At 36.0% G+C, this 14,132-nt stretch overlaps 1 protein-coding gene across 1 annotated transcript in view; it reads left to right on the forward strand.

Moving 5' to 3' along the window:
- The first annotated feature begins 322 nt into the window (after positions 1 to 322).
- Positions 323 to 14,132, forward strand: part of LOC129315410 (TATA-binding protein-associated factor BTAF1) — a 58,031-nt gene continuing 44,221 nt past the window's right edge. The window contains 12 exon segments of the mRNA XM_054959069.1: positions 323 to 468; positions 1,173 to 1,327; positions 1,418 to 1,512; positions 2,120 to 2,334; positions 2,434 to 2,488; positions 5,567 to 5,648; positions 6,478 to 6,812; positions 7,238 to 7,346; positions 7,469 to 8,072; positions 8,285 to 8,417; positions 8,814 to 8,882; positions 10,213 to 10,424. Of these exon segments, the coding sequence (XP_054815044.1) occupies positions 1,279 to 1,327; positions 1,418 to 1,512; positions 2,120 to 2,334; positions 2,434 to 2,488; positions 5,567 to 5,648; positions 6,478 to 6,812; positions 7,238 to 7,346; positions 7,469 to 8,072; positions 8,285 to 8,417; positions 8,814 to 8,882; positions 10,213 to 10,424 (1,958 nt within the window). The 5' untranslated portion in view covers positions 323 to 468; positions 1,173 to 1,278.

Consider the following 14,132-nt stretch of genomic DNA (forward strand, 5'->3'; position numbering starts at 1 on the left):
CAATTTTTTTTTGGAATAAAACAACATATCATACCAAAAATTTAAACAATCAATCAATTAGATAAGTCTTAAATCTATTAAACTCTATTAAAATTAAATCAAACTAAAATAGAGCCCAAACTTGTTTTATGATCACATAACTTTAACTAAAATAAAAAAATGGGTATTTGGAATTATTAATTTTTTGATAAAATTTATATTTATAATTTATAAATATTAACAAAATAACGGTTTTTTTTTTTTTTTGGTGATTGATTTGATTTGTGCCATCAAGAGTTTATTTTCTCAATAATAACTCGAGCAAAGGGAAAAAATAAAAGGGACGCCAACCCTCTTGCGTTCTTCCGATTAAATCCCTAGCCATCGACGGGGGTCCTCTAACAACTCTGACACTGCCGCCTCATCATCGCCGGTGAATTGCTCAGCTGCGGTAGCCCCCTTTGCTGGTGGACGACTTCAACTATAAAGGCACGTTTGTCTCTTTCTATTTCTCTCATTCATTTTCTAAAACCTATGGAGTTCTTTTTTTCTCTGCGCTGTATAATTCTCTACTAATTGCTGTCTACATCTTAATTGACCCTGAAAAGGCGTTATAAGTCCTCGTTTAGAAATTAATGCGATTGTTGATTCGAATTGTAAATTCTAGTTATAGAATTTTATGGCTTTGCTAAATGGTTGAATCATAATAAATGTTTTTATAACAAATCACTGCTTGAGATGGGCTTTCATGCGGGTGACATTTTGAATCTTCTTTGTTGATGATTATTGCTTCTTCACTAGGTCGCATCTTTTCCTTGCGAAGCAAGTGTTGTCAATTCATTTTTACTTTCACAGAAATTTCTAAATTTCTGAAAATATAAAATATGCGATTAAGCGGGTCTAGTATAGTCTTGCAGGAAATCCAGAAATATGTAGTTCATATCACTGAATAAATAGTGCGGGCTTGGTTAGTAGAGAACAATCTGTATATTGGTAAAGAATGTTAGTCCTTGTGGCAGTACTAGACAAATGTCTGGTCTACGAAAAAATAAACACACCGAAGCTTATACATTAGTCTGTTATTATTATTTATGTAATTCTTCGTCGTCCCAGTGGCTGGCTCCATGTGGCTCTAATATTTTTGTGCCGTTGCATAAGTATCAAGTTGATGCTAAATTTTATGATCAATGCAGAACAGGGAAGGTATGAAACCTTGATGGATATGTATGTTTGCGTACTTGCCATTTTCGATAAACTGTGGAGACAAGGGGAGCAATGAAGCATTTGGAATGATTTATTATGGCCCAGCAGTCATCTAGACTTCAGCGCTTGCTTACTCTCTTGGACAGTATCCTTCTTTGTCTTTAAATATTATATATTTTTATTTTTGAATTTTGTACTTCATTCTGAATTTCTCTTTAACCAAATTCTGTAAAAGCTGGGTCAACCCAAGCAACAAGGTTGACTGCTGCTCGCCAAATCGGGGACATTGCAAAATCTCATCCTCAAGACTTAAGCAGTCTGCTAAAGAAGGTAAGAGTTACTCTTATATTTTATGCTCCCAGCTTTCATTGCATTTTGGGCCATTTACGTTAGATTTTTGACCTTATTTCATTCGTCAGTCTAGTGAGCTATTAGGTTTCAAAAATAATAAGGTTCTGACCTCACCTCTCTCTATTTGTTTAAAATTAATTTGAGAGGCAGAAACCATTTCAGGGCTTCAACCTAATAGCTTAGGCTTCTTAGCTAGTTCTCGTTAATATGCTATCAATACCTTGCCAATCCGATGGTAAAGAGCTCTGACCATTGCCCCCAATATTTTGATCATATGATATGATAATTGCGCAAGGTTGTGGTAGGCTTGTCTTTATCCTTGTTTTAGATTCCAAGGGCATTTATATGACTGAATGTGTTAGATAAAGAAGCCATTTCAGTGTTTAAATGACAGTTTAAACTTGTGGGGTTGTTCTCTTCCAAAAATGCTATATTTGCTTGTCTGTATGCTTGTTTTGTTTTTTTGAAACCTTATGGTTTGTTTGTGCTTGTGCAATGTTTGTCATTGTGTGTTATGAGGGTTGTTTTACGCATGTTCTTTTCATAATGGTTTTATACTTTTTAAATCTCCTTGTAATGTGATTAGGTATCTCAATATCTACACAGTAAAGCTTGGGATACTAGAGTTGCAGCTGCCCATGCAATCGGGGCTATTGCTGAGAATGTAAAGCACACAAGCTTGAATGAACTTATTGTTGCTGTTGCAACAAAAATATCTGATGCTGGGATATCCAGTAGTGTTGAAGATATGTGTGCATGGCCTTACTTACAATCTAAAATTACTGGAAGTTCATTTAGGAGGTTAGAAAATGTTCATTCGCTGTGAATAGATTTTTTTCCTTTTAATTTGAAATTAAAACTTCATTTCTGGGAGATATTTACTTTTTCACTACTTGATAGCTTTGACCTCAACAAGGTGCTTGAATTTGGGGCGTTATTAGCATCTGGAGGACAGGTAAGATGAACATTTCTCAATAAGGCTGCATCTTCTATTTTTTCTTTTGGGGTTAAAACAGTATAATCATTTTATTTTGTTGATGATATGGTGAGATTGCAATATTGCATATGTTAATACTGTACGTTCTCAAAAGAAAAATTCTAAATTTCTTGAAAAATTTGTCATTATTGCTTAGGAAATTAAGGAAGTTATAAAGAAGCTAAAATAAATTTTTCTTCTGGAAAAAATCGTTAGTATTAAAAATAAAAAATTCTGATATCAGAAACATGAGTGATTTGGACTCTGGGCAAATGATCTAATAATGTGTTTCCTAGGGAGGACTTGGTTGATATGAACATTGCAGTGCTTCAGGCTTTAATATAGATCACCCTCAGCAGGAAAGATTGAGGCTTCTTTAAAGGCCATTGACCTATTTGGGAGTTAATTTGGATGGAAGTGGAAAAATTTCCTAAAGGCAAATATTTAGAGGGTGACATTTTCATTTTAGGAAGACAATTTGCTCTCATTTATATTTTGTTGTTCAATATCTGCTTATCTTATGTAGCTTCCCTCATGATCTGAGAATTTTTGGTGTAGAGGATTGGAAATGACTTTTTGTAGTCTGGAATGGAGAGAAAGGAAGAGAGAATTTGTTATTCAGAAACCTGTTGCTAACCCTAAAAGTGGGGGCTAGGGTATTTGGATTTCCTGATCCAAAATATTTGCCTTGGTATGTGGCTATGGTTTTATCCTCTATAGATTTATTTCTTAGAGGACTAGGTTATAGAAAGTCATTGTGGTTTGCATTACCCAGCATGAAACTACAATTGGAGTGGACCTGTATTTTGTGGTTGCTGTACTTTGAGTGTACTACCAAAACCAACTCTAGCTAATGGGATAAGGCTTGTGTTGTTATTGTTGTACTAGAGCTGGAGTAGTCTCTCTCCACTTGGCATCATTCAACTTCTAAAGAATGCAATAGATGTCTTGATTAAGTACTGAACTTTTGCCCTCAATTATCACATCATATTCATCCTTCAACACTTCATTGAAGTCTAAAATAAAGGGGTTGAAGGTTTTGTTATCTTCGTTTTAATCAACTTAAAGCTTGTGTGCTATGAATGTTTATTGAAATGAATAACTTTCAAGCACTTTTATGGAGCAATAAGGGTGCTTAACTTTGATAAATTTGCAATAAAGCAATCCAAAGTTATACAAACTTATGATGTAAGTAGATTTGGACTTGTTGGCATTGGTTGTCTCTATTTTGCAGTGATTCATCACAAGTCTTGTTGAAAATACAGCATATCTCGAGCACAATCCTGTTTGTAAAGAAATGAGTGACATTTATTCAAGCTGTTGTAAAACCTGGAAGGATGACACACTCGGTGATGTGAAATCTAGTTGGCATTTATTTTATGTTGTAGTGATTTATATTTAGGAATTTATGATTTAATTTATTTTGAATGAATATAGATGAAGCTTTTTCTCTCCTGTTCTCCTCTTTCCCTCTTCTCTCCACTGCTTTGCATTACCTGGTATTATAGGTTTATGTTAGGCTGATTTAAGCAGTGATGCTGTCAAAATAAACTACTACTTCACCAATAACTTGGGCAATTCAAGTCCAGAAATGCATGGTTAAACACCTTTATCAATCACAGTTGTTTTCATCTTTGTCACAATTACTACCTCCATTGAATGGGAGCTAAATAGTGGAAAATGCATCAACCTGATGCTGTCAACAACTGATTCCTTTATATGGAAAAGTATTCACACAGAAAAAACTGAAACAGATTTGGGGAAATACAGTTCATACCCTGGTTTAAGGACCAAGAAATTTTCACTTGGATCAAACAATTGCTGGACATAGGCATAATGACGAAAAGTTCACAAATGCTATAAATTAGACCTGAACCTATGCAAAGAAGTCCCGTGGTTAGGTGATTTGAGCAAGCACATCTCTTAGAGAATAGCTCTTAAAGCAGCTTGGAGTTCTAGATTGGTTGAAGTGCCCCGGATGAATGTCCAAGGTAGTTGACTTGAAGCTTTTCTTGCTGTGCAAGGTAAAAAGATGTGGTGGGTTTGTAGACAGTGAGCTGATTTGAGGCTAAGGCGGCATGAGATTTAAGATTTGACAGTCTTGGAACTGCATAATAGAGCTTATTCAAGAATATAAGCTGAAGGTGAACCATGTGGATGATGGCCTATGATTGAAAATGTAATGTCAAGAATCTTGCTTAGGATTTTTGTGCAATGCTGTTGGGCAACTTTCATTGTCTATCTTATAGAGCTAGGAATTTGGGCCAAGCTTGATGGGCCAAATTGTTTGTTGCAGGCTGTGTTTGATGTTTCTTAGAATTTTTAAGTCAAATTTTATTAGAACTTGTTTATGCTGCGTCCTATCTAAATCTGTGGTTGATGCCTGTGGATCGGATCATTTTGCTGTTGAAAAATTGAGAGAGAGGGGGAGGGAGACATGATTGCTGAAGGAGAATCAGGGAGGCTGAGAGATAAAGGAAGGGTATCTTTGTCTTTTAGTTTTTTAACACTTCTTTATATTTTAAATATAAATTTTGAACAAATATTATCTGATGCTCATAATTCCATCCATTTTTCTATCACAACTGATGTGTTTGTAAAGCTTATTCCCTATTGCAATTCCTTTTCCTTTTTCCACTTCCTAAAAACCATTCCACTGAACCAAATGGGGCCTATCATAACAGAAATGGAAAGCAACCATAGGGCAACAGAATAGTAAATGAGTTATTGGGTCTAAAAAGATTCAAGCCAAACATCTTTCCGACGTAAGTAACCATCAAGAAGCCTTGTGTTATAACAATGCATTTATTATTATTGATTGATTATCAAATTTTCTTGGGAGTTTCCTTTTTCAAACTAATGGACCTGCACATTGGGGTTTCAATAAGACAAATAGAAAAGAGAATAACAGGAGAGGAGGATAAGATAGCGTCCTAAAAGGCCATATATATATATATAAATAGTTGGACCTTGCATTTATTTGTTTAAAATAATTTTTTATTATTTAGTTGCATCTGTGTTTAATGCATTTATGTTTTATTCCTTTTTCCATTTCAGGAGTATGATGTAGGAAGTGATAATGTAAAGAACCCAAAGGAGCGGCTGGCTAGGCAAAAGCAAAATCTTCGGCGTCGGTTGGGTTGGTATCTAGTTATGCTTGTATGATGTTTTGTTTTATTCGAATAATGTATGTGGATTCTTGTTGGCCATCAACAAGAAAAATGAAGTGCTGATTAAATAATGGGGCTGGTGATTGCTAAATATTTTTGTGGAATATGCACAATCCACTTTCATTGATACACAATGCTTGTGGAACTTGTTTGACATGTAAACAAATTCTGTTGTTGAGGGTGCTAATTTTGTATTGAGCACTGTCTGCTATCATCATGTGTGTTTATCTGATAAAGTATTGATTATAGTGGGATAATGGATAATTTGGGAAGTTAGAAATATATTAGGAACAAACTTTATTTTAAGTTATTTTCTGTTTTTGTTGAGTAGCCCTTAAATTTAGGAGTAGTGGGTACTTGTAGATTAAGTCAATTATTTTATTTATTTATTTCAGGTAGTTATGCCCCATTATCTGAGTTATGGATTAATGGGAGCCTTTTTAGGAGTTACTAGTCATTTTTCTATCTATAAATAGAGGTACACTTCATGTAGAAATTATTTGGAAATAAAATCATTATTTTTATCAGTGGAGATTCTCCCTTGGCTTTATTAGTTGTATGAGTTTAAAATTTTTCTCATCTTTTATTAAAGATTTTCCTTTGTCTTTATTAATCTATGAAGCTAGATTTTGATTTGATATTATAAAAAGATTGTCTTCCTTATTTCTCTCTATCTATATTGGATCATATCTTTATTTGTGGTTGTTACTATACGTTTTGCTCTTCCTTTAAATATTGTTAGTAAGTCATTTCAATAACATGCTTTGAGTGCTAATAAATATTTCCACCTAATTTTAGGTTTGGATGTGTGCGAACAATTCATGGATATCAGTGATGTGATAAGAGACGAAGATCTTATGGCATATAAATCAGATTTACGTTCATATGGAATTGATCACAGAGTTTTTACATCTCATTCTGTACATAACATCCAGAAAATGGTTGCCAATATGGTTCCTAGTGTTAAATCTAAGTGGCCAAGTGCAAGAGAACGGAATCTCTTAAAACGTAAAGCAAAAATGAACTCAAAAGACCAGACAAAAGGCTGGTGTGAGGATGGAAGTATAGAGGCATCACTTGCTCAAAATGTGACTTCTAGAGGCACATATCCTGATTCAGTAAATTACAATAAGGTGATGTACCATTGACTATTGTTTGATAGTAGCAATTTACAGTTTATTGTGTTGATGACTTGATTCTACTATATGCTGTGTGTTTAAACTTGTGGCTATTTCGTGAGCATGCCTTCACAAAATGATTCTATTGCACAATCCTAGTTGAAGTTAATCCTTGCTGATTGCAATTTATACGTATTATTTAAATTGCAACCTAGAAAGAAGCAAAGCTAGTTGCATTATATTGTCTTAATCCTTGTTGGTTGCAATTTATACATATTATATTACGTGCATACTAGTAAGCAGCGAAGCTAGTTGCATTACATAGTCTTGTGTCTCTGAAGATTCTTTCTTTACCTGAGTTATCATAATGCAAGTTGATTCAATTTCCATTTTCTAGCTCATGGTATGATTCTATGTTTTGAACTTGATGTTCTATGCAGGCTTTCATTTACGGTAATCATGATGAAGATGGATTTGATCATGATGGAGATGGGCGATGGCCTTTCCATATTTTTGTTGAGCAGCTTATTATTGATATGTTTAATCCTGGTAAAATTAGTCTGTTTCCATTTTCTTTAGCACGTTTTTGGAGAAGTTGGCCAAACGTAAACTTTGAAATTTTTTATTTTATTTTCCTAGTGTTCTTTAAATAATTATTTTCAAATTATTAGTTTGGGAGGTACGCCATGGCAGTGTGATGGCATTGAGGGAGATTTTAACCCATCAAGGTGCATCTGCTGGAGTATTAAAGCTGGACTCACGCTTGGGGGCAGAACTATTTCTTGATTTGGAAGATAAAAGTGTATCAAGTGTCTTAAAGAGAGATAGGGAGATAGATTTGAATTTGCAAATTTCAGTGGATGAGTTTGATTCAAACTCTAAGAGGCCAAGACTTGAAGATGAATCATCCTCTTCCATGGATAGCAGGAACATTTGCAGCAATGGAGGTGATATTGAAATCAGCATTAAAACTGAAACTCTTGGATGCGATTTACCTATTGTTGACAGGAATGGACAATTTAATGTCAACTCTGTGGGCTTGGATCTGGAATCTCATTCCGATGGTTTATGTCATTCATACAAGGAACCTACTAGTATAGCTGAGCAGAAGGATTATTCTGGTGAGGATAAGATTCCATCTGGCAATCTTAATGGGCTTCCTCAGGATTGTGAGCTTATGAGCTTGATTAATGTGGCTAGAAGTTCCTGGCTTCAAAACTATGGATTTCTTCAAGATTGTGTAATACGCTTCTTGTGTGTGTTGTCACTAGATCGGTATGACATTTTCATTTTGTATGTCTTGTGGGGAATGAACTAGCTCTTGCTGTACATCGATTAACATAGCTTAGAAGCAAAAAATATTTTTTGTGGTTTCTTGTCTTTTCTTTTCTTAATCATAGGCGAAGTATGTTTATTTGCTATATAGGGCTGCCTTTTTACCTGCAAGTTTTTACTAATCTTTCTTTGATCATTTTATGTTGTTGCAGCTTTGGAGATTATGTTTCTGACCAGGTTGTTGCTCCTGTACGGGAAACCTGTGCACAAGCATTAGGCACTGCATTTAAGCACATGCATCCGGCATTAGTAAATGAAACATTAAATATATTGTTGAAAATGCAGGTAAATGCAATGTAAGGATGCATTTTCCTTTTTTTATGTGTAATTTGACGTTGCAAGTGTGAATGAAGTAAAGAGAAACAAAGAAGGAAAAGCCTTTGTGAAATGTAGCCTGGGAGTCTGAGATGCTTGAAATTTATTTATAGGCCTAGACAAGTCATCATTTACAGACTTATTAAGACCTACTTATTACAGCCTGATTAAAGCCAATATATGGTTATTGTCTGGCCAGCATTTACACTGTAAATTAACTTAAATAGTATGGTCCTCTTAGTTGTGATTTATTTGTCCTTCCTACACCTCCTTTTACGTAGCTCATTTTCTTTCAAGCTTTTTATTTTTTATTTCCTGACTTTGATTAGTGTTTAATCTTGATGATTTTGTTCGTGTTTTGTTCAGTGTAGAGCAGAATGGGAGATTCGTCATGGAAGCCTTTTAGGTATCAAATATTTAGTTGCTGTGCGGCAGGTATATGTCCATTTGCCATCCCTTCATGTTTTTTTTACTCTGCATGCAAGAACATTATGCTTGTGCCTAATACCTCGCAAGTTATGCATATTCATTTTTGCCATTATTTTGATTTTAAGTTTGAAGCTAGGAATACAAGAGGAAACCTTTGGTTTGAACACATGTTTAAGTATATTGTTAACACACAAAACTATGGTACTTATAGAGACCTTACAACCTGTACCTTGAATATTATAGTTATATGCAACTCAAACTCTTGTTAGTAGTACAGTTGCTGTTTTTGTTATGTTTATGTTTTGCTCCTATAGTAAAATGATGATAAAACTTGTAACTAGTGTTCATACCTGTGGTGAGAGTTGTGAGTTTCTTTCAGGTTTTTACAAGAAGAAACATAAATTTTAGATCATTAATTATGCGTATGGTTTTCTTTACCTTGTGACCACTGGTATGATCTAGCTTTCCTTGCTTGTCTCTTGTGTCATGAGCTTAGAGGTTAACAGGATGTGGCTATATAACGATTTATGGTGAGAGCAAATATCTTGTCTCTTCCCCCTTTGTTATGTGGTTCTGTGTACTTGTTTTTGATAGATCATAGCAGGGCTTTTAGTGTGGTGTTGTGGAGGCTAGAATGTTCTTTTACTTATTTAAGAGAGCTCTTTGATGGTAGTGAGATTAGCAGGAATAGCCAGCAATGTAGAATGGAGTTGGTACGATCTATCTAGGATTAGAAATTACCATCTCGTTGATGATTGTTTGTGGTGGTGGAATTAAGTGCAAGTTGGATATGCCATGCCTTGAGTAGTATTTGGTATCATTCGACATCATTGTGAGCTTCTAAGAGAAGGCTGTTGAAATTGTTTGTTGATAGGTTAGCTTTTGATGCAAGCAAAATAGTTGAAGAGTCACTGAAAAAGTATTAATTTAAAGGAAAAAATTGTATGTTCACCAGGAAATGGGGGTAAGATGCGCAACAAAACTTCATAGGAGACATCCCTATGAGAAGTACAAGGTTGTAGAGGTCAATCAAGAGATTTCATTGTGATTCCTTTTAAATTCAATTGTCAACTCTATATGTCCTTGCAAAGTTATCTTGCTTCTTCCCTGCAAATGCATGTGGTTTGACAAGGGACCTCTGTTTAAACTAGATCTTATATTTTTCCTATGCTTCTCTTCAAGAGTTAGAAAGATTGTTAGCAGTAGCAGCTTGCAAGATTAATGCTAAACTATCAACTGAAAGCTTAGTCTTTTCTTCATTCATGTGTTGCATCTTTTATTCATTTGAAATTTATGATGTTTTGTAGTGTTCTGATTGTTCTCTTAATGACCCTAGGAAATGCTTCCAGAATTGCTTGGACGTGTTCTTCCTGCATGCAAATTTGGGTTGGAGGATCCAGATGATGATGTCCGAGCAGTTGCTGCTGATGCTTTAATACCAGCTGCAGCTTCAATTGTTGCTTTACAGGGTCAAACTTTGCACTCAATTGTAATGCTACTGTGGGACATTTTGCTTGATTTGGACGACTTGAGCCCATCCACTAGCAGGTGTCTGATCGTTTACAAGTTTAGTAGTAATTTTGTGAGGCCTTTAGTTACATTTTTTGTTTCACTTTTATGTTGATATTTCACAATGATGAATATCATAAACATCTGTTTCATATTCCTTGCTCTCAATTATAGAAACTATATGTTGACGTCCAGAAACCTACCCAAATTCAAAAACCTCCAAACTCCCGTTCAAAAACTGCTAGAAAGTTACCCAAATTCTCCTTTAGTCCTAATATGCCCTTGAAAGTATTTGGTTGTGTTGTATTCATACATAAAAATGATGGTAGTCAGTCAGATTCAAGAGCTGTGAAGTGCATTTTTCTTGGGTGCACCCCTAATGAAAAAGTATACGAGTGTTATTGCCCACCCAACTCCAAAGAGTATGTGTCACTAAAGATGCTGTTGAGTTTGTTTTTTTGTGATGTAGTGCGTATGGGTGTTCTGTTCAGGTTGTTTTCTGGTGATGCAGTGGGTATTGGTGTTATTTGTTCAGGGTTTGGAGGGACTATTGTGGCTTTAGGGTCCAAGATTAACCATTCTTTTGCTCGATAATTGTCCCCCAAAATGGGTAACTTGGGGTAATAAGCATCTTCGATAGAAAAAACAGCATCTAATGTGACAAACATTTTTCATGTTGTTGGACAATAACCCTTGTACCCTTTTTGTGTTGGAGAATACCCAAGAAAAATGCTCTTTACAAGGATAACAATGGCTTAAGTTCTGTTATCCAGCCTCTCACAACTTCAAACACATTAGTAAACCCATGTAAAAACTCACAGGTCCTCTCTTTCTCCACCAGTTGTCTGTATCGCTGAGCATTAGTACTACAACTCCATTTCATGGACATCGAGCAAAGCCACTTGTTGTCATAGATGTATGAGAGTTGCAATAATGTTGGGTCATTGTCATGCTACACTGTTTTAATTCTCTGAGTTTGTCATCTTGCCTGAAATGAAGTCACTGTGTTCTCCATTGCTGGGTGTGTCTGTTTAGCTAATCCCATATTTCCTTTGCGGTTTTTGCAAGCAAGTACTGTTCTCTTATCTTTGTTGTCATGGAATTGCACAACCATGCCATTACCTGGTTGTTTTTTGTGAACCATGTATCGTAGGTAGGATCATTGTAACTAGGTTGTTTTGCTGTTCCCATTGTATACTTCTCTTTTTGGTGACCACACAGACACATAAGGACACTTTGGGACCACTCAAGATAATTGCTTCTGTTCAGCTTGTGCGCAGTCACCATCTATTGAGTTTCTGACAACACATTGATTTCTGAACCTCTTGTTGCTTAAAGAAGATGAGGTTTGCATTTTTTGATTCGTTCTAACCATCAGTGCAGACAGGGTGTTATCTGCATTGCACCCAAATAGAGGAGGGAAATTGTGTGGATGCATTTATTGTTACTGTTGTGCTGATACCATATCGTATGAATAGAGTTTTCTGCTCTATATATGTGGTTAGACCTAGTATTTATTATATTCAATGTAAATATCTGTTATTATTATGTGGGATATTGGGTAGTTAAGAGTAGGAGGCTTTTACAAGATTTATTTCCTATTTCTCCTCCTCTAAATCAATCTTCATTATTCTCGGAGATATGATTGCTTTCTCTCCTGTATATATTCTCATACATACCTAATATGTATATACAAGAGTTTCTCGGCTCATTCACTACATGGTATCAGAGCACCGCGACTTCCCAGTGCTGTCCGATGCCGAGAACTCTGAGACAGAGAGTACTGAGCACGAGTTGAACTCAGTTCATAGTTCTCCCATGTTGAACAGTGATAGGTCCTCAAAGACTGATCCGAGCAGGGTAGGTGGTCCCTTCGGGTTGACTACCGGCCACGAAGGATCATCGGTACACATTATATCAGTGAAACTAAACGGTACAAACTACTGTATGTGGGCACAAGCTATGAAACTCGCGATCGGAGGCCGAGGAAAAATGGGCTATCTTGATGGCTCATCGAAGATCCTAGAAGACCCCAAGACGCAAGAGTTCTAGCAATGGCACACCGAAAATTCACTGGTATCATCATGGTTAATAAATGCCATGATTCCAGAAATTCAACAAAGCTTTATGTTTCTCCCCTAGTCCATGAAATCTGGAAGGCTATACGAGATTCATACTCTGATGGGAAGGACTTAGCTCGAATATAGGAGCTCAAAACGAAGGCATGGACACTGCAACAAGGAGAATGTGATTTCACTGCCTTCTGGTTAGAACTGAATGCTATATGGCAGGAACTAGACTTAATGACAGATGTGGAATGGTCTAGCAGTAGTGATGCAATTTGGTATAAGGAGAAAGTTGAAAATGAGCGTGTATTTCAGATTCTTGCTGGATTAAATCAGTCCCTGGATGATCTACAAGGATGAGTCTTGAGTCGTGCACCACTCCCATCAACCAGGGAAGTTTTTTCTGAGGTACGTCGTGAAGCCTCGAGACGCAAGGTCATGCTTCTTGGCACTACCCCTACTCCAGTACCTACTCTAGACTTTGCTGCTCTTGTAAGCAAGAGTAGACGCAAATCAGAAGAATCAGAAAGGAAAGGTTACTTGTGAACATTGCAAGAAGATTGGGCATACCCATGACACTTGCTGGGATATCCATGGAAAATCGACTGATTGGAAGCCAAGAAAAGGAAAAACACGAGGATACCAAGCTTCTCATGATGTGCCACCAGATAAAATAGATTCAACCTCATCAGCACTTGAGATTGATAAGGAACAGCTCGGTAAGTTACTCGAGATGCTCAGTATGCTTCAGAAGAATGAGAAAAATCAAAAACCAAATCATATTGCGTTTGTGGCTTATAAAGGTAACTGTGCCTTACTTGCCTCTACTAGTAATTTCAAATGGATTGTGGATACAGGGGCAACTGATCATATGACTTCAGATTCTAAGCTATTTAGTACCTATGTCCCTAGTGCTGGAAATCAGACAGTAAGTACAGCAAATGGGTCATTTTATCGATAGTAGGAACAGGCAATGTTGTTATCTCTGAAGCTATGAAATTAGAACATGTTTTACATGTACCATATTTGGCCTATAATTTGTTGTCCATTAGTAAATTAACTAAACAGGCTAATCGTTGGGCTCACTTTTGTTCCACTCATTGTATTTTTCAAGACCTCTCATTGGGGAAGATTATTGGGAGTGCTAAGGTGCATAATGGTCTTTACTACCTTGATGAATCAATCGTGAGTAGTCTTTGGTCTCGAATTCAATGCAATGTCGCATCCACTTATGAAAATAAAGACTTTAAAGATCTTATGTTATGGCATAGGAGACTAGGTCACCCAAATTTTCAATATTTATGCCGTCTGTTTCCAGAATTTCAAGTCAATAAAAATGCTCCATTTCATTTTATTGATTGTGAGCTCGCTAAACATCACAGATCCGTTTTCAAACCTATTGAGTACAAATCTACTCGTCCTTTTTCTATCATTCATAGTGATTTGTGGGGTCCTACTCTAGTCACTAATCGAACTAATACAAAGTGGTTCATCACATTTATTGATGATCATACTAGGATGTGTTGGGTTTACTTATTGCAAGATAAATCCTCTGTTCCCTCTGTGTTTTCTGAGTTTTGTACAATGATAATTTGATACTACAATTCAAGTGCTTCATACTGATAATGGAACTAAATACTTCAATAACACCATGCATATGTTTCTAACAGAATATGGAATT

The sequence above is a fragment of the Prosopis cineraria genome, unplaced genomic scaffold, assembly GCF_029017545.1.
Source record: "Prosopis cineraria cultivar Desert tree isolate PC_DT_omini unplaced genomic scaffold, ASM2901754v1 PC7, whole genome shotgun sequence".
NCBI lineage: Eukaryota > Viridiplantae > Streptophyta > Magnoliopsida > Fabales > Fabaceae > Prosopis > Prosopis cineraria.